Source organism: Mus musculus, chromosome 5, assembly GCF_000001635.26.
Source record: "Mus musculus strain C57BL/6J chromosome 5, GRCm38.p6 C57BL/6J".
In the NCBI taxonomy this organism is placed as follows: Eukaryota; Metazoa; Chordata; class Mammalia; order Rodentia; family Muridae; genus Mus; species Mus musculus.
The window spans coordinates 32,346,369-32,365,347 of NC_000071.6; the positions used below are offsets into that span (position 1 = coordinate 32,346,369).

At 47.8% G+C, this 18,979-nt stretch overlaps 1 protein-coding gene and 1 long non-coding RNA gene across 6 annotated transcripts in view; one reads left to right on the plus strand and one right to left on the minus strand.

Annotated features, from left to right (window-relative positions):
- The window catches only part of Gm36840, a 37,128-nt gene extending 28,667 nt beyond the window's left edge, over nt 1–8,461 (minus strand). The window contains exon 1 of the long non-coding RNA XR_376851.3: nt 8,382–8,461. This is a non-coding gene — a long non-coding RNA (predicted gene, 36840). The remainder of the gene's footprint in view (nt 1–8,381) is intronic.
- Nucleotides 1–17,988, plus strand: part of Plb1 (phospholipase B1) — a 131,666-nt gene extending 113,678 nt beyond the window's left edge. For 3 of the 5 annotated variants that reach the window (XM_006504047.2, XM_006504048.2, XM_006504049.4), the window contains 9 exons: nt 3,254–3,305; nt 4,170–4,250; nt 5,325–5,390; nt 5,800–5,894; nt 7,258–7,336; nt 8,418–8,522; nt 8,949–9,044; nt 16,159–16,233; nt 17,627–17,981. In XM_006504047.2, the coding sequence (XP_006504110.1) occupies nt 3,254–3,305; nt 4,170–4,250; nt 5,325–5,390; nt 5,800–5,894; nt 7,258–7,336; nt 8,418–8,522; nt 8,949–9,044; nt 16,159–16,233; nt 17,627–17,875 (898 nt within the window). In that variant the 3' untranslated portion in view covers nt 17,876–17,981. Of the gene's footprint in view, nt 1–3,253; nt 3,306–4,169; nt 4,251–5,324; nt 5,391–5,799; nt 5,895–7,211; nt 7,337–8,417; nt 8,523–8,948; nt 9,045–16,158; nt 16,234–17,626 lie in introns of those variants that run through there. The other 2 variants (NM_001081407.1, NM_172147.2) reach the window with 2 other exon arrangements.
- The last annotated feature ends 991 nt before the right edge of the window (nt 17,989–18,979 follow it).

Below are 18,979 nucleotides of genomic sequence, written 5' to 3' on the forward strand. Positions count from 1 at the left end.
TGCAGAAGGATCGCTGCTGTGTTCTTGTCACCAGGGAGACGGCACAGGCTTGACTCACTCTGCTTACAGAGAACATTCCTTTTGGAAGCCTAACCAGGACCCAGGGCTCAGTGTGAATCTCCATGCTGCAGAAGCCGTGATAGCTCCTCAGTGTCACATGAGGAAGGACTACTTTGTCTACAAAACACTGGGCCCTGTGGGCGTTCTAGCACCTAGTGACTGTTAGGATTACTGTCCTGAGCATGGAGCCCAGGCTTTAGGGCTGGCTCCTCAGTCTGTCAGTCCTCCTCCTCCTCCTCCTCCTCCTCCTCCCCCTCCTAGTAACTGTCATGATCATAGAACCCAGGCTTTGTTCACCAGGGCCTGGTTCCTCAGCCTGTCAGTGCTCCCACTCCTCCTCCACATAGTTACTGTCATATGCATGGAGCCCAGGCTTTGATCACCAGGCTCTGTCAGTGCTCCTCCTCCTCCTCCTTCTTCTCCTCTTCTCTTCCCTTCCTCCTCTCTCTTTGGGAGGGGGCATGTGGGTATGTGCATTCAGGTACATGTATACATGTACTCCTTGTGCTCCTACAAGTTGAGGCCAGAGGACAATGTCATATTCCAATCAATAACTCACCAGCATTAAATTTTCAAAGATTTCTTTTGTGTGCATGTGTGTGTGCCTGTGTGCCCTCCTGTGCCTGCAGAGGCCAGAAGAGAGGGTTGGGGGTCCCTAGAGCTAGAGACACAGACGGCTATAAGCTGCTTGGCATGAAAACTGAATGCTTGTCCTTTGCAAGCAAACATTTTTAACTGCTGAGTTTTCTCTCCAGCCCTCTGATGTTATTATTTGTGTGTGGTGTGTATACACGTGGGAGGTGCGTGGTCATCTTTGAGAAGCCAGTTCTCTCCTTCCATCATGGACTTCCAGGACTCAGACTCTGGGTTTTCAGGCTTGTGTGTAGCAAGCACTTTCCCTCACTGAACCAACTCGCTGCCCTCCTCACTTTGTATTTTGAGACCCAGTCTCCCTCTGAGCCTGGAGCTCACCAATATGGCTAGTTAGCTGGCTAGTGAATTTCAAGGGTGCACCGTCTCTACCCCAAGGAGAGTACAGGGGTACACTGCTGTGCCTGGCTTTTACATGGGCACTGCGGATTCCAACGCAGGTCCTCACGCTTGCATAGCGAGCACTTTACCCACTGAGCTGTCTCTCTTCAGTCTCCCGCCTCCCTTCCCCTCCCCTCCCCTCCCCTCCCCTCCCCTCCCCTCCCCTCCCCTTCCCACCCTGCCCTGCACCTCTGCCTGAGCAGAGGCAGTAGTAGGAGACATCATTGACACAAAGTGTCCAGTGTTGGGGGAAGCAAAGTTTGAGTAAAGTTTGGGAATCGTTCTCTTATGTCTACTCTGTCATTTATCAGCGTGGATAAGTATGAGTTCACGGGGGGGGGGGGGGAATCCAAGGCTCCAAGTTTGAATCCCCAGCAGTCATGTACACATGAGGCAGGTACACAGAGGTCAGATCTTCTGTGTTCAAATCTTTCCTCAAACCTGTAAGACTATGTGATCTTGACCAAGTTTCTTAGCATCTCTGAGTCTTGGATTTCTCCTCTATAATGAGGTTAATCATAGTACCTGTCCCTCAGAGCCGTCATAGGATTAAAGGAGATAAACTTTAGAAAGAATTTAGGACTAAGTACTCCACATGCATACAAAAATTTGCTGTTATTTGGGCTATTTAGTTTCACAGTTTTATTCAACAGCTAACTTCCCTTTTGTTAAACAACAAGCAAAACTGCATTCATTCTGAGTTAGTGAGAGAGAGCATAGCCTGAAATGGTGTAAACCCTGTGCCCTGAGGAATGAGTCCATCAAGGGACTAGACAACACCACAGACTCGGCTCACTTGATACTGGCCCATAGAGTGCGTAGGAAGGCAGGAGAATATCAGGACCTGTCTCAGGCCTGGGACCTATGTGGACTCACAGAGCTGTGGAAACAGCTACAAGGAGAGGCCCTGAGCCCTGGAGGGGATGGGGAGATGAGACAGAAGAGCTGCAGATAAGGACACAGGAATGAAGAGTGTGGTGAGGGAGGGCCTGGGGGCTAGGAAGAAGCTTGCTGGGGGGATGGTAAAGTGAAGGGGATGCAAAAGGTACCGCACCTCCCCAGGGAACCTAAGGGCTCATCACTATGAATGCCCTTGAGCCTGACTTGGGCCTATTAAAAGTTGCAGCATATCTGTGCCTTTACTTTACAACCTATATGTACCTATCAATACAATCCTGGGTGCATACGTTCTCCACGTAAGGGATGGGGGCAGCACCATGCATTACACAGACTGTAACCATCTTGCGTTGGCATCTCATGTTGGCCATGTGTCTTTTGCTCACCTGATTTCTCAATTTTGTTGTTTTGTGACAGGGTCTCAGGTAGCCCAGGCTGACCTCTAATTCACTATGTAGCCAAGGCTGGCCCTCAACTCCCAATTCTCCTGCCTCTGTATCCCTAGGCCTGGGATTGCAGGTGTGCTCCACCACACCTAGCTCAGTCCATATGTCTTTTTAAGGAATTCGCCTCATTGAGCTATATTGACCCACAATGAACCATGGATATTCAGAAGTATACAGTTTGATGAGTCTTTGACACCTGTGTACCCATGAGGCTATCACTGCCATCATGCTGTAAACAGGCCTGTCGCCCACAGCTCTCCTAGGTCCATCAATGCTGCAGATAACCACGTTTAATTCCTTTTCATTGCTGTGTGCTATTCTACCACCAGTCTCATTACCGAGTGTCAAAATCCAAGTCATGACTGAGAAGAACAAAGGGATCCGAGGGTTGGGCACTGGGGCTCAGACGGAGGTGAAGGGCTCGCCATGCCTGGGAAGGAGAAAGCTGGGGGATAATTTAGGAATGTGACTCTTTTCAAAAATAAAACAGATTATTTTTAAAACAGGCACCCGAGTAAGAATTAAAGAGGCTTGGCTTGTAGTGAAAAGATTTGGTAAAAGAGGGAGGAAAAAAAAATCTCTGGTGAGAATGTTCAAATCATAGATACAAAGTCAGTAAGACTCAGATCCTGCCCCAGGGGCATCAGGGTCTGGATAGGTGTAGCCCCCAGGTCCCTGGCAGCTCCCTGGTGAGAAAAAGCCCAAGCATAATCCTAAGATTGACTCAGAATGAGTTTCATGGAGTTAGTACTGTTGGAGTCCAGCTTAGGTTCTCCATCCCAAGCAAGTCTGAAAGTGACTTTTGTCCCTCTCTCTAGGGACATGCCGGCCCAGGCTAAGACCCTGGTGAAGAAGATGAAAAGCACACCTGTGAGTGCAGACCCTCTAAAAGCTGTTCTTCTCTTTAGCTGGGAGGTTACAGGCCTGTTGAACCCCTCCAGTGCCCCCACAGCTTGCCTTCAGGTGGTCTTCAAGGGAGTTCATGGGCGCTGCCTGCAGGCACCCTGCCCCAGGGTAGGCTGCAGGTAGGCAAGGTGGAATGAGGAGTTGGCCAAGATCACAGGCCTGGGGCCTTTACCCCAGAGCTGCCTTCCCAGCGCCTTCTTATATAAACACTAAGTTCTAAAAATAGGCTGCCCATTCCAGGCCTTCCCCTTTCTCCCTCCCCAACCCCTCAGAATCTCACTTGCACTTTTTCCTAACGCTCTGTTCTTGTGCTGTGGACTCCAGCTGGAGGGACTCAGTTTATAGTGGACAGTGAATAGGAAGCCACAACTCCAGGGCCTCCCTGGACCTACCCCACCATGCTGACCCCACTGGGTTCTCCCTCTATAAACCCAGGCCCTAGAAGCCCTGACCCTCAAGTTCCATCTTTTGACACAGACTCCTTTGAACATCTCAGAGTACATTTGAGGAACATGAGAGCCCATGAGGCCTTTCCTGTGGGACACACCCACTTTAGCCTATTAAGAGGATTTCAAGGGGGAGGGGGATAGAGAGTGTAGTCTGTCTCCTTTGTGTGAGCAGAATCCCCCCCCACACACACACACATAAACACACGTACGCACTTCTTACAGGGGCGTGCCCATCACCTCAGAGAAGCATGGAGGAGACCCTACCTCATACTTTGTGTGATACAGAAAAGATGACAGTATCTGAGAAGCTGACTGGGTAGCACGGTTAGTGTTACCAGCAGTTGTCCCCAGATCTTAAACTCAGGATTTGTCTTCTCAGACAATCAACCTACAGGAAGACTGGAAGCTGATTACACTCCTCATTGGAAACAACGACCTGTGTCTTTACTGTGAGAATCCGGTAAGCCCCTGGCAAGCCTCACTGAGAGCCTGGGAATTAAGTTGCTGCCCCCATCCTCCTCACCTTGGGCTCTGACTCATCTCCTTCCCTTTTGAATGTCATACTAGGCTGGGCTCCAGGCACTTGATTCTACCCAGGCAACCTCTGGTTTACACAGTTGAGACTTAGCTTTCCTAAGTGGTTCCCCAACTCAGAAGAAAGGTCTAGAAGGACCCAGTCTTCAGACACTGAGGTGGTGGCTTCTTTGGGACAGAGAGATGGCACTTTCCAGTAGATGGCCAGTGACTCTGTCTTGTGTCTGCTTGGAGTCTGCCCTCTCTTGGAGGGGGAGGTAAATGGAGTTGGGAAAATAGAACCAAACTGATTGTCCTTGCTGCCCTTCAGGGCCATGATAATCTAAGCAACCAACCCCAGCCAGCTGGCCTGGGAGTTGACCCCATTCCTGATGTGTCTCTATGGGGAAACATGTCCAGACTTACAAGCGTTTGAAACCTGTACCTTTTAGAATACATCTTGTTCTAAGCTGGGGACATCCTGCATTTTATTTTGCCAGGAAAAGGCAGCTGCCAGGGCTCTGAAGAGGTGGTGGAATGTTTGACTCTGTTGGGGGTGGCAGGCAAGCTCATAGCTCCTTGTGGATCTCAGAGAGTAACTATCAAGAGCCTGGCATGATTATTTTCCCCATGCAGGCTCAGCTCTTCTAGAATCTTCCCTCAGTCCTGTCCATAACTGGGAGTCTGGGCTGCACGAAGGACCTAACCCCTGGAGCTTTCGCTATGGCTGGGTCCTGGATTGTAGGGGTCATTGGAAACCAGAAGAAACCCAGAGCTGCCAGTGGATACATAGTGTAGGGAAATGCCTCTCTGAGTCCCAGCACACCTGCCCCTCATGTAAACAGTGTTGTCCCTGATCCTGGGGACATGTATTAATGAAAAAGGACACCATCAGGTCCCTCAGGCCAAGTCTGAGGAATGCAAGAAGGTGGGCTCTTAGGGACAGCAGTCACCCAGTTCATCCTCTAATTCTTCCTCTCGGAGTAGAAAGCCAAAGAGAGCCTCCTTTTTCCCTATACAGGAGGACAACTCAACTAAAGAGTATGTCAAGTACATCCAGCAAGCCTTGGACATCCTCTATGAGGAGGTAGGAATGGGTAGGAAGCAGTCTGCTCCCTGGTCCTGCAAGCCACCCTGCTTTCCCACTATTGACATGTGTGGAGGGCCCCCACTGTGGGTGCTTCTAGGCAAGTTGTATTTGATTCTCCACAAAACAGCTTCTGACTGGCTCGGAAGCTAGCCAGTGGCATAGCAGAGAGCTTCCACTGGAGCCAGCTGGCCTGGGTTTGAAGACAACCACTGTGGTTTTTATTAGCCCTGTGACTTCTCTGGGTCTCAGCTTTTCTGCCTAACTAAGAGAGACACTAGGAAGTGTCGATGTAATCATCCAGGCTCCTCCCTGGGCATCCATTTCTTCTGTGGTAATGATGGGGAGGATGAGGTTAGATTGACAACTGTCCTCAAACTCATGGACCCCACCCCTCTGCCTCCTGCAGCTTCCCAGAGTTTTCATCAATGTGGTGGAAGTCATGGAGCTGGCTGGCCTGCACCACGTCCAAGGTGGGAAATGTGCCATGCCACTGGCAGTTCAGTAAGTGTGCGGGGCAAGGCTGCCTGGGCTGGGCAGGGTTTCATAGGCATATTAGGAGGGACACAGTGTGGGCAGGGCTAGAAGCCAGGGACTTAGAAAACACTTGGATGTGCTTGGAGAATCACATGCCTACCTACTCCCTTCCCTGGATGGTAGCTTCCTTTTCTATAAAATGAGACACACCAAGGGACCTAGAAGACTCCCCGGCACTTCTGATTCCAAAGTCCTCACTGGCAAGTCTACTCTTTGCAGAGGACAATAAACCTCAAGGACGCCTTTAGTTTCCCTAAAATTCTGGCTCTGCTTCTGAGGAAACCAACAGTGTCTCTGGACCTCTGGATATTTGCTTATAAAAATAGGAATAAACCCTCCCCAAGAGTGACATCATCAGGAAGTTCATGTATGGGGCTAGTACAAGCTAGAAAGACAGCTTTTACCCCATCCTCAAAAGCAGGGGTCGGAGGTTCTAACGGTCAGGAATTACTGTGGGACGGACAGAAGTTTGGCAGCTGTGACTAAGAAGTCCTATCTGAAGACAAATAGATGTCTTGTAAAGGTGGCTAAGGAATCAAGTCCCCAGGTGGAATGGCCATGGTTAGCAAGGAAAGTCCCTCCAATTCCTCAGATGCTGGTATCACACAGTTCACCTTGTCAAGGGTGTCTCAGGCTGTTCAGTTGTCTTCACACTCTGGACCCTAAGGAAACTCCCCAGTGCGTGGCAGTGAGAAGCTTCAGAACTGGGGAGGAGTCCAGAGGCAGAGCCACCACAGAAGTCTTGCCAGAACTCCACCCAGGCCTTCCCTCAGAGTTAGGAAATAATCACCACAGAGAAAGAGGGTCTACACAAGAGGAAAGAGACCTTGCTTCAGGGGCTAACCCTTCCAACCGGAAATAAGTATCTTGTGTCAGTCTATGAGAATAGGGGAATTTTGGTTCTAGGCTTCACTTTTCAGTCCGTGGTCTCTTGGCCCTTTGACAAGACAGTTTTGGGTGGGAAAATGTGGGGGAACGCAGCTGGTCACTTCATGGAGGTTAGAAAGCAAAGCTGGTGGGAAAACAATGGGTGTGACTCCTGTGACTACTTCCTCCAGTTAGTCTTCACCCACTAAAGGCTCTGCCACTGCCCCATAGTGCCAAAGCTAGGGACCAAGCCTCCAGTCTGCACTTACCACTGCATACCTTTTCAACCACATTCCTGAGTTAAGGCTTTTTGACTTAGACCCAAGTGTTTTAGGCATACTTGTGTGTCAAGCCCCGCCCACCTCCATTTAGTGGCACAGACTGCACCATGTGGACAAAAACTTCTGTTAGGAGGGTGTGATTGGGCCAAGGCAGCCTCAAGACTAGATTTCTTGTCTTGTAGGAAAAACTGCAGTTGCTTAAGACACTCCCAAAACCTCACAGCGATGCAGGAGCTGAAGAAACTAAACTGGAACCTCCAGGTGAGTCTGGATACTCTCTTCCTCCCGGGTGCTCCTGATGGGAGCCCACGCCGTGTTCCCTGAGCGAGGACTCGGAACTTGTGTGTTCAACAAGGCTCGGCTGAGAGCAAGCGGCTCCCTAAAAGGAGATCCTATTCCTCACACTATTTACCTGGGGAAAGATGGTACAGAGATCTCAAAGGGGCAGTTGGGAGAAACCCAGCCTTCAGAGCAGATGATACACAGCAGGGCACTGCTAACCTCTAACCTTTCTGAGGAGAAGGCTCACTGTACCTGGCTCCCACTGCCTTCCCCTCTCCTCTCTCCATGAACAGAAACCCTGGTTCTACTAATAGTTTCTTCCTCCACCCTCTGCCTACCCCCCTAACACGCCTGCATATCAATGTTACCATTGTTGGCCTTGGGACAAGCCCACCCAAAGCCTGGTTGCAAGCTAACTCCTTTTAATGGGGCAAGTCATCTTCCTCTTAGAAGCCCTCCCTCCTCCCCCTCCCCCACACCCTCTTCACCTCAGCAACCTTCCAAGAGCAAGTGAGACAAGCTATCTGTGCTCCTCCTGTCTTCCCCTTTTGCCTCTGTATCTCAGGTGAATTGTGTGAAGTCCTTACTATGGGTATATTTTGTTTAATCTTTTTATATTCTATGTTTGGGTACTTGAGTCCAAAACACATGGACTCTCTATCCCTGTAGTCCTAAATTCTTAGGCATTTTTGAAGAACTGAGGAGATAGTCGTCCTCGTGTGAGCTAGGTCTCACTGACTACATGCAGTGAAGGCAGCTAGGCCCATGGCCAATTCGACATCACTAATGACTTAGACTTAGCCTCTTAGGATAAAACTAATAGAGCCTGGGAATGGAGAGCTCCAGCCAGGGACCCCTTGACTCTCTTCCTATTGGTCAGCGTAGGGAGGTAAGATACAGTGGTTCATACAAGCAGGATGAGTCCCTGTGTGGGCAGGCACACTTCCTTTAAGTCCCTTTAGTCTACCGTGGGTCTCCTCCCGTCACAACCAACCCATGGCAGCCCAAGCAGACCCTGTCTAACCTTGCCAGTTGGATTGAGCAGCCTCTCCATCCTCAGAGCGGCATCTCCGAGCTCTCCTATTGGCACCGGTACATGGAGCGTGAGGACTTCGCAGTCACTGTGCAGCCTTTCTTCCGGAATACCTTTATCCCACTGAATGAGGTAAGCTGCAGCCCATTCCAGGAAGCATAAGAATGTAGCACTTGTTTTTATTATCTTCTTCCAGCAAGCCTCCCACAGGTAGAGCTTTTCTTTCTACTGTGTGTGTGTGTGATTAGAACTTAGACATTCTTAGAAATAAGCAATAGTGACCAAGTGTCCCTCCCCTACCCCATGTCACCTCCCACCCCAGAATGGAAATCTTCCTAAAATTATTAGAGTGTCATTTTCAGGACAGTGTTGAACTAAGGAAGCTATAATAAATGTTCACTTTTTAAAAAAATCCAAAACCCCTGAAGATTTTCCCACCAGTGTCTGGAGCAGGTTGAAATAGGATCCAAAGGATGAAAGGGGGCCTGCTGTGTCCCCTGCTGGGTGGGGAGGCTGGCAGCTGAGTCCAGACATTAACCTTCTTGTCTCTGGTCACAGCGTGAGGGCCTGGACCTCACTTTCTTCTCTGAAGACTGTTTCTACTTCTCAGACCGTGGGCATGCTGAGATGGCCATTGCCCTCTGGAATAACATGGTAAGTGGAAGTGCTCCTGGGGGAGCACCCTAAGGGTATTGGCTCAGTCCCACAAGAGGACAAACTGCTGCTATGAATTTTTTCCCCTAAAACTTCACTGTTGACCCTGGTGTATGTGCCCCAGGGCACACGTTGGCTATCCTACCTTCTGCCTACCCTCCACTGTGTTGGGGCTACACACACACACAACCATGCTGTTTGTTTGTTTACATGGATTCTAGGACTTTGAATTCATGTTCTTATGCTTAGTTGAATTAGCAGCAAGCTCTTCCCCTCAGAGCCATCTGCTCAGCCCCTAATAGATCTTTATTATACCTGAGTGTGTGAATATACAGAGATCAGAGGACATATCCTGGGATCAGTTCTCTCCTTCTGCTGTGGGTTTCAGAGGTCAAGTTCAGACCATCAGACTTGGATGGCAAGTCACCATCTCACTACCCCACCCCTTGATGTGAAAATGTTTTAAGACGTTAGATTTGCTTATTGTGTGTATGCACATGCCACAGTATAGACGTGGAAGTCAGAACAACTTTTGTAGGAGTCAATTCTCTTCAACCATGTGGCTTCTGGGCCCCGAACTCGGGCCATCAGGCTGGCTGCAAGCTCTTGTACTTACATACACACCCCATGTATACATGCCTTTTTAAAGGCATACATTTGCACACTTAGCACAGCTACCAGCATCACGAAGAGAAGAATAGCTTTGCAATCAGACTGAATAAGACGATGAGAGTGCCAGCTGTACATCCTTGGGCAGAGTATCTCTCTGTTCACCTGTGTCAACATCTGTGAAGTAATGATACAGAATACAGAGACTCAGCACAAAAATCACTTTAGACCAATGTCAGCCCCGTTACGCTTTCAGTATCCAGTTCTCAAAATCTCCAACTAGAGCCGGGCAGAGGTGGCACACACCTTTAATCTCAGCACTTGGGAGGCAGAGGCAGGTGGATTTCTGAGTTCGAGGCCAGCCTTGTCTACAGAGTGAGTTCCAGGACAGCCAGGGCTACACAGAGAAACCCTGTCTTGAAAAACCAAAAAAAAAAAAAAAAATCTCCAACTAGTGTTTCTATAGGCAGCATCAATACAGCTTGTTCTCGCCAGTGGAGACCTATTCCAGTCCTTTCCACTCAAGGAGAGAACCTTATGAAATGAATATGCAGCCCTGGGTGCACAGGGACAGCTGTCCTTCTTTATGCCTTGCCTGTCACCCCTGATCCCTAAATCATCTGTCTCAGCAAATGAGGTGTTTTCATAGTCTTTGATCTAGGCTCTATAACAATACCCATCTGGCCTGCATGTCTCCCTTGGTGACTGAACCATCAACATCTCTAGTCTTTATTGCAGTTCCAGGCCAAGGGTGTCTGTGCCAATCACTGCTGGGCAGATATTCCTACACCCGTTAGCAACCCCAAATGCTGCCTGAAGCCTTCCTCAGTTGACTCACAATGATGACTTTCCCCTTAGCTACATTGCCACCTCCTCCCTAGCACCCAAAGTGGCATGTAAGCCTATTCAGCTGCAGACCCGGCTTCTTTTCCATTGATGTTGTCCGTCTGCACAGTTCTAAAACTTTCACCTCATATTCTTTCTGCACAGGATTCTAAATTGCCGTCAGAATATCTTTGAGTTTCCCTCCACCTGCCTTCTCAGTTTATCTTGATTTTCTTAGTTCCTATAGCCCAGGCTGACCTGATACTTTCAATACTGCCTCCCAAATGCCAGAATTATAACTGTATCCGGCTTTGTTGCGTGTGTGTGTTGTGTTTTATTGTTTTATTTCTGGGTTTTGAACCTAGGGCATCACACGTACTAGATAAGTTCTCCGTCACTCACCCCTGGGGCTCTGTTTACTTTTGTTTTGTCCTCCAATGACTATGCCACAGCTTGTCTCTTTTAACATCCCTCCATGGAATGGAAATCTATTTCCTGTCTTCTGCTCCCCCAAATCTTAGGGGAATCCACATATTATCAAGAGCCAGGAAAAGCAAAGTTCTTGCTCGTGCCTCCCCAGCTTTCCCTTCAAGCCACATCTGCTTCTAGCTGGGATTCTCCAGCGTCTCCTGAGTCTCCATAGCCAGATAGATGCTCAGTCATGACCAGGTCCATTGCTCTCTGCTGTAAGGTTCTTGTCTTCTTTTCCAAAGCAGTAAGGAAGTACTCTTTCCATTCACCCAGGTGCGAGAGTTTTGTTCCATGAGGTCAGGTGGAAGGGGTGTAGATATAAAAACAGAAGCTAAAACACTGAAAACACAAAACAACTGTGCTGTCCCAGCCAAACCCAAATTACAAGAAAACAAAAAACCCTAAACTAAAAAACAAAAACCTAAAACCACCCCAGAGTCCCTTGTCCTATGTAATTTAGGGGAATAATTATAGAGTCCCATGTTTCATCCCAAACCCGTCTCAGACATACATCTCTAGTATCCTGCCAACTCTCCAATCATCTTACTGGAATGCCACCTCTAGAGTCACAGCAAGCAAATAATAGGCTGTTAGAGCTGGAGGAGATCTGAGAGGTCACCAAGCCAGGGCACTCTGTAACTAAGAACAAGAGACATGGGACAGCCTCGCACAGCCGATTAGTGGCACCACAAAAACAAGAGTCCATGTTTCCCATGTCTTCCTCTGGTGGCCCAGCCATAACACCAACCTGATAAGCACATATACAGTCGATGAATTCATGTCTCATAATTAGAGTCCTATGACATAGTGTCTACATCTTTGGCTGATGTTCCCAGGGCACTCTACAGGAGCAACAAATGCACTTTAAGTCACTGTCACTGTATCTTGTGTGTCTCCTGGCTTTGTAACCCACATTTCTTCCTCTAGAGACCTGTGCAAAGGTCAAGACCAGGAGCTGTTTCTCTTCTTCTGAGTCCTATTTCTGCTACACAATACTCCTTATCAGCAAACCCTATGCCTCCTGTTTGGCATCTCTGCCTCCAGACGCCTACCCCCTGTACAGCAGTTCTCAGCACTGGTTCATATTAGAATCCTCTGGAGCCTTAAATCCTCGGGTGACTTAAATATAATGAATGTTTACAACCACTTTGGCAAGCTCTTGTGTATCTAATGATGCTGAACCTGTGTATTTCCTGAGACCCAACAACACTCTCCTGCAGAGAAGAGTCCACTAAAAAGATACATACTACAGTTTTCATAGGAGCACCACACACATCGTTAACTTCAAGCTGGAAATTTCACAGATGTCCATCAACAAACTGTTGTACATCCAGAAGCCAGAGTATTTCTACACACCTCAACATTATATGCATACGTGCAGCATATGCATGCACACACGCATGCACACTCACCTACATCAAAGGCAAGTAGCTAACTGTAAGGCATTAGAAGAAAGCGTCATCTTTCATGATCATTTCTCTTTAAGTAAATAGGGTTGAGGAAGATGTAGGAGGAGCCCTTCTGAGTACTGGTCATGTGCTAGTTCTTGGTTACCATGCTGGTATGATCTTTTTACCAAAATGATCAGCTGCATGTATGTATACTTATCATTTTTCTCTGTTAGCTTCCACAAATAGTACTTTTAAAATATAGCAGTGATCTGGAGGCATCTTGTCATCTGGCTTAAGAGTGTATACTGTTCTTGCAAAGATCCCAAGTTCAGTTCCCGGCTATGTCAGACAGTGTCTTAGCTAGGTTTCTATTGCTGCTATAAAACTTATCCAAGAGCAACTTGGATAGAAAAGGGTTTCTTTCAGCTTACAGTTCCACAGCACAGTTTGTCCATGTAGGAAGTCAGAGCATGAACTCAAACAGGAACCTAGAGTCAGCAACTGAGGAAGCAGGGGCCATAGAGGAATGCTGTTTTATTGGCTTGCTCAGCCTGCTTTCTTATATCATCCAGGACCATTTGCCCAAAAGAGACACTGCCCACAATGGGCCAGGCCCTCCCACATCAATCACTAAGAAAATGCCTACCTAATGGCTTACCTACAGACCAATCTCATGGAGGCATTTTCTCAATTGTGGTTCCCTCTTCTCAGATAACTATAGCATCCGTCAAGTCAAAAACCTATCCAGCACAGGCAGTTTACAATTGCCTATAATTCCTGGGAAGTTTGATGCCCTTCTCTGGCCTCTGGGGACAACTGTTTTCATATGCACACATGCACACACAGACATACATCATGTATGTCTCTGTGTGTGTGTGTGTATATATATATATATATATATATATATATATATATATATATGTATATATTATCTATTATCTATTGATAAATAGATAAAATTTGTCTGGAGTAGGTATTAGACTTGATATTCTTCTCTTTCTTTCAAGACAGGACCCCACTATATACCCCAACTGGTCATATAAACCAAACTGGTCTAGAGCTGATAGAGATACGCCTGATTGCGAGGATTAAAGTCATGTACCATTATGAATGGTCTAGAGTCACCACTTTTTAAAGGAACTCCCAAGATGATTTTAACAAACAGGGTTTATGGTCCACTGCCTTAGATCTGTTTCCCACAGAGCAGCTGCACAGTTTGTATAAAAGAGAACCTAAGCAAATCATGCCCTGCCTTCAGTCTTCCAAAGAAAAGAGAGATTAGACACTGTTGCTGTAGTACACGGGGCCTTTGGGACGTGGCCCCAGTTCCTTTTTCTGGCCACCATGCTAGGCACCCCCTGCCTCTACTTTGCAGTTTGGCAATCCCTGCACCACCTAAGTACCACTGTCCTTTTACCTTGGGTTCTCACCTCCTTGCCTCGTCTAAACAAACACTCAAAAGGCCAACTACACCTGGCCTTTTACCTCCTCAACATAGGCCAGTGACTTCCTGCTCCATGGCACCTTGCCTAGCCCTAAGGTTGGCTGCATCATTGGTACCCCACAGTGTTAAGAATGGTTGGTTCTGGAAAAACAACTCCATCCCCTGGGGCTGCTCCAGGCCTTTTCCCTTCTTTCCATTCCAGTCCTGCTGACTTCCATTTCTCTATCTGTTCATCAAACCACTCTCCGTGATGACTACGCAGTAGGTACTGTTCCAGGTGCCAGAAACTGAACAATAGAATAAAGAATACCCCTGCTCTCACCGAGTGTAAATAGTGTGACCAGGAAGAGATGGATGATAAACAAGTTAGACAGGTTAACACAAGGTCATATACAACCGACTAGATTGGGCTTTATAAGCTGTAAAGCAGGGAGGTGGGATGTAGGGTAGTGGTGAGGAGAAGCAGCTTCATTGATGCCATATGAATTGAATGCCAAGAGGTTGCCAGCCAGGCAGCGGCATGGGCCACAGTGTTCCAGGGAGAAGAAATAGGACCCATGTGGCATGGAGTCAGAAATGGGCTGAAGCTTCAAGTCCAAAGTCAGGGACCAAGGTCAGACAGACAGACAAGGGCCACATTCTCAGCTGTTTTAAACAAGGGCCTGACTGTTGCCGTTGGTCCTCTAGCTACTGTACAGATGTGGACTGGAATCAAAGGTACAGGAGATGAGATCGCATGAGTGGATGTGGCTGAGACCAGGGTGATAGCCCTGGAGGAGAGCTGTGGTCACTTAGGATGTATTTAAAATTTGCTGAGGGAAGTGACTAGGGAGGAACTCCTGGCTTTGGGGTCTAAGACACCAAACAGAGTCAAATAGCAAAAGAGACTTCTTCCTGGAAGTTGCATTCTGCATCAGGCCTGGGAAGTAGGGGCTGCCTCCTAGATACTCACACAGAGGCATGGGGTCTGCTAAGTGAAAGAGCCTGGAGCTCAAATAGGAAGGTCTGGGTGAGACTTGACAACCACAACAGAAAAGTGACATTGGAATTCACCCTAGGGGAGAAACTGGTAGTGGGAGCATAGGGCCAAGTACCAAGGGGCAGGCTAAGGAGGGACTGGTTACGAATGTGATATGGATGACTGCAAAAGAAGTCACAAAGACAACAGCCAAGGAGGTGGAGACTACTCAGGGCAGGTGAACAGTGTTAGATGCACTCTGATGGGAACCAACAGGAAGAGAACATTGATAGGTTTATTGAACCCAGTCCTTGGAGTATCTGTGAAAAACAGCCAACCTGACCTTTAGCCTCCATTCTGTCCCTAGTGGTTCTGTTTGCTAGAACACAGTTGTGTTTCCTTGGCTCTAAGAAAGCAGAAACAGATCTCCACCTCAAACCCATCCCAGTTGGCACGTGCTTCCATGTCATGGTTTCTCTAGAAGCCCTAAGATACTTGTCCTAAAACTCCTACCGCAGTTAATGGCAGCCATCCAGATGCCCTGGGAAAGCCAAGCTCAGAGCCATCTGTCTCCTCTAAGTTCCTAAGAGATGGGTGTGGAGGGCCTTCACACAGCAGACAGTGAGATCACAGCCCAGGTCTGTCTCCAGCACAAGGAGAGTGTTTACTTCCTGCATCATCAGGGATTAGAGGCTAGGGATAGACCTGAAACAGATTCTACAGGGGATGAAGGTCAGACCAGTTCAAGGTGCCAGATCTTTTCTTCCCCTTGGGGTACAAGTTCAACTACCTGAAGTTGCTGGGATGGGTTGGGGTATAGCAGCTTCCTGCTCCTCACTCTGCTATGGAAGCATTTAGCAGTACCACACCACACCACACCACACCACAGCTGCTCCCTGGGATATTTCTAGTAAATGTTTTCATCTGCTTGACAACCCAGAGAGCAGCTCCAGTAAGATTCCAGTTTCTTCAGGGTTGACAAGCCAAATGTAGTAAGAGTGTCATGGTAACCGATATGCTTTCAAAGTGTTCCTGAAACTGACTAGCTGCACACACTTGGACAAGTTGGTAAATATGATCACCATTTTATAAATTGAAGATATAGTGTCTGTAATCACAGCCACCCACACGTGGAGAGGCTGGGCATTCTGGTCCCAGCCTTATAAGAGATTCTTCATGGGCTGATTGTTCCTGGGGCCTTGATGTCCTTCTGGGTAAATTCAGAGGCATCCGCTCAGGAGTTCTGCCCTGTTGAGACAGATGTTTCTCCCTATGAGACAGTTCCAGCTCTGGCCAGAGCAGTGTGACAGAGCTTAACAGGTTGCTGGTCTGAATGCACTTTTCCAAAAGAGTATCCCATGTAAGCTAGCTTCTAACATTTCTATACAATCAGGGTGTCCTTTTTCTCTTTTCCAGCTGGAACCAGTGGGCTGGAAGACATCCTCCAATAACTTCATATACAACAGAACCAAACTCAAGTGCCCCTCACCTGTAAGTGAACATGAATAGCCTATCTGTCTTAAGTTGACTGGATGGGGGTCGGGGGGCCGGGACTTTATCATACTGCCGTTCACTGCATCATAACTGTCCTTTCTGATGGACACAAAATAGGGGAGGGCGAGTGGCAACTCGAGTGGCAGAGAAGAGTCACACTGGAAGGTTGTCGAGAGAGTACTAGCTAGATGCCTGAAACTACTAGTTACTTCAGAAAAAACTGAGCATTTTATTTTATTTTATTTTATTTTTTGAGACAGAATTTCTCTGTATAGCCCTGGCTGTCCTGGAACTCACTTTGTAGACCAGGCTGGCCTCGAACTCAGAAATCTGCCTGCCTCTGCCTCCCGAGTGCTGGGATTAAAGGCGAGAGTTTCTCTGTATAGCTTTGGCTGTCCTGGAACTCACTTTGTAGACCAGGCTGGCCTCAAACTCAGAAATCTGCCTGCCTCTGCCTCTTGAGTGCTGTGGGCTCTGAGCATCTTTTCGTGCCGAGCCCTACACTGGAGCTCAGGGATGGGAGCTGATAATGAAGACACCATCTGTGCTCAGAGTCCATGCTCCTGTCCTTTCTCTCCTGAACCACTGACCAGATGCCCATCTGTTCCTCCAGCTCTCCTCTGCTGCTTCCTCCTCATCCTCCACTTGCTTCTAGACACTAAATCCTGGAGTCCTGGAAAGTTACTCCAGTCTTGATAAGGATGCTGGGATCCTTATCTAGTCACCACTACCCAAGGGGAGACACCTACCTCCTGCTACTACTACACACCCTAGGCAAATGGGCCCACTTCCCATATAAGTCCCACTAGGTGCTTGTGTCTTGTTTTTATTCACTACTGGCTTTGACCCTGATTTCCTGGGCCCCTCTCTCATCTTGTCGACTTCTGCTGTTCCTGTCTCCAGACACACCCCTCTGTTGATCTCTCCCTTCTCTTTGCACCCCTCTTCTTTTTAACATGGTCGGTTCTGTACCTTCCTCCTGGGCAGTGACAGGATATCCTACCTCGGTCCTCAGGTGCTCATTAGAGCTCCCCAGAGCCAAGCAGCGGTACTTAGGGTTTGTTTACTGAGAACAATAAGACCCAAGAAGCCAGGCTCAGCTGCACCCCAAGACTTTTCCAATAGTAGCTTATCAGCTCCCCACCTTTCAAAATCATATTTGAAAGGAAATGCTGGCAAGGAACCAACAGGAGCTTATAGCTATGTGTTGACCATTAGACAGACCCATCCTCATTCAGAAGGATTCAGGCACTGGGTGAAGAAAGAAGAGTTCCACGAGGACAGACTAGGAAGATAAGTGAGGTCATTGTGCTCTTGTAGAGACAGGGCTTGAGCTGGTGGATGGGTGAATTGAGCCCTTAATCTCTGACCCTCCTGCCTCCTCCCCCAGGAAAGGCCTTTCCTCTACACCCTCCGGAATAGTCAGCTTCTTCCAGACAAGGCTGAAGAACCCTCCAATGCACTCTACTGGGCAGTGCCAGTGGCAGCAATAGGTGGCCTGGCAGTTGGCATCCTTGGAGTGATGTTGTGGAGAACTGTGAAACCCGTCCAACAGGAGGAGGAGGAGGAGGACACTCTTCCAAATACAAGTGTGACCCAGGATGCTGTATCAGAAAAGAGGCTCAAAGCTGGGAACTAGGTACTGAACAGTAATTAAGTAACCTCAGGGATGGGGACTGCCTGCCTTCCTCTCCTGGGAGTTCATGATCTCTTTTTGGAAAGATAAAAAAGAAAGAGAGGCCATACTCAGTGTCCATGTTCTTCTGGGCTTCTGTTGAAAGACTGTGTGGAGTTACCTGCAGACTATCTGTAGTTGTTGGTCTATTTGAAACAAAAGTGGGTCTCATCTTTAGACTTGGATTCCATCCTCAGGGCATGTCAACTACATATATACAAACACTACATACATATACATATATACCATATACCATATACATATACACAACTACTCAAAAAGTACAGAATCCAAAACATTCAGATCTGATACATTGAACGAGAACCTGTATGCACTGGAGGTGTTCAATGTCCTTTCAGGTAAACAGTGTAGTTAGGACTACAGCAGTGAATTGTTTAGCTGCTCTGAGTTCCTCTCAGGTGGAAGCATGTCTCCACACCTGCCCAAGAGCTCTAGATTCACGAATGAAAGACATGCACCCACAACCTTTATATTTAATAAGCCTTAACTTGTTCAATGGCTGGACCACTCCTGGCCTCCCTGCGGCTAGCCCACACTCCTCGGGATTCCTGAGTTAACATTTTCTAAACCTATATTTTATCTTTGCTACCCAAGACCCAATCGAGGGAGTGGCCCCTGGGGCTTCTTCCCTGACTCTTACATGTCAGCAGGCTCTTAAGTCTGATCTTTCTGCTTCCTCATCATGGCAATTCTGCCCCAATTCTCTCCTCTGCATTTCTTGCCTGGGAATCCTAAAAGTCCCACCTCTGTGTCCCCACCCAACCATGGGTTATTGGCTCTTTATTGATCAATCAAAAACCAATTAGGGACATCTGAACACAGAGATTCCCGTGAGATTTGGAGAGCTGAATTAAGACAAAGCATTAAAACCAATCCCCAACACAGGATTATGCCCAAAGCCACATCATGAACAAAGCCAGTAATTTCCAGGGAAGGTGTACACCCCGTAGAGGGTTTTAAATTTATAAAGGAAAGATTAGGGTGGATTAAACCTAGTCAAAAATCCTTCATCAAGGCTTTTGGAAGGCCAATTGAGCTCTGAAAGAT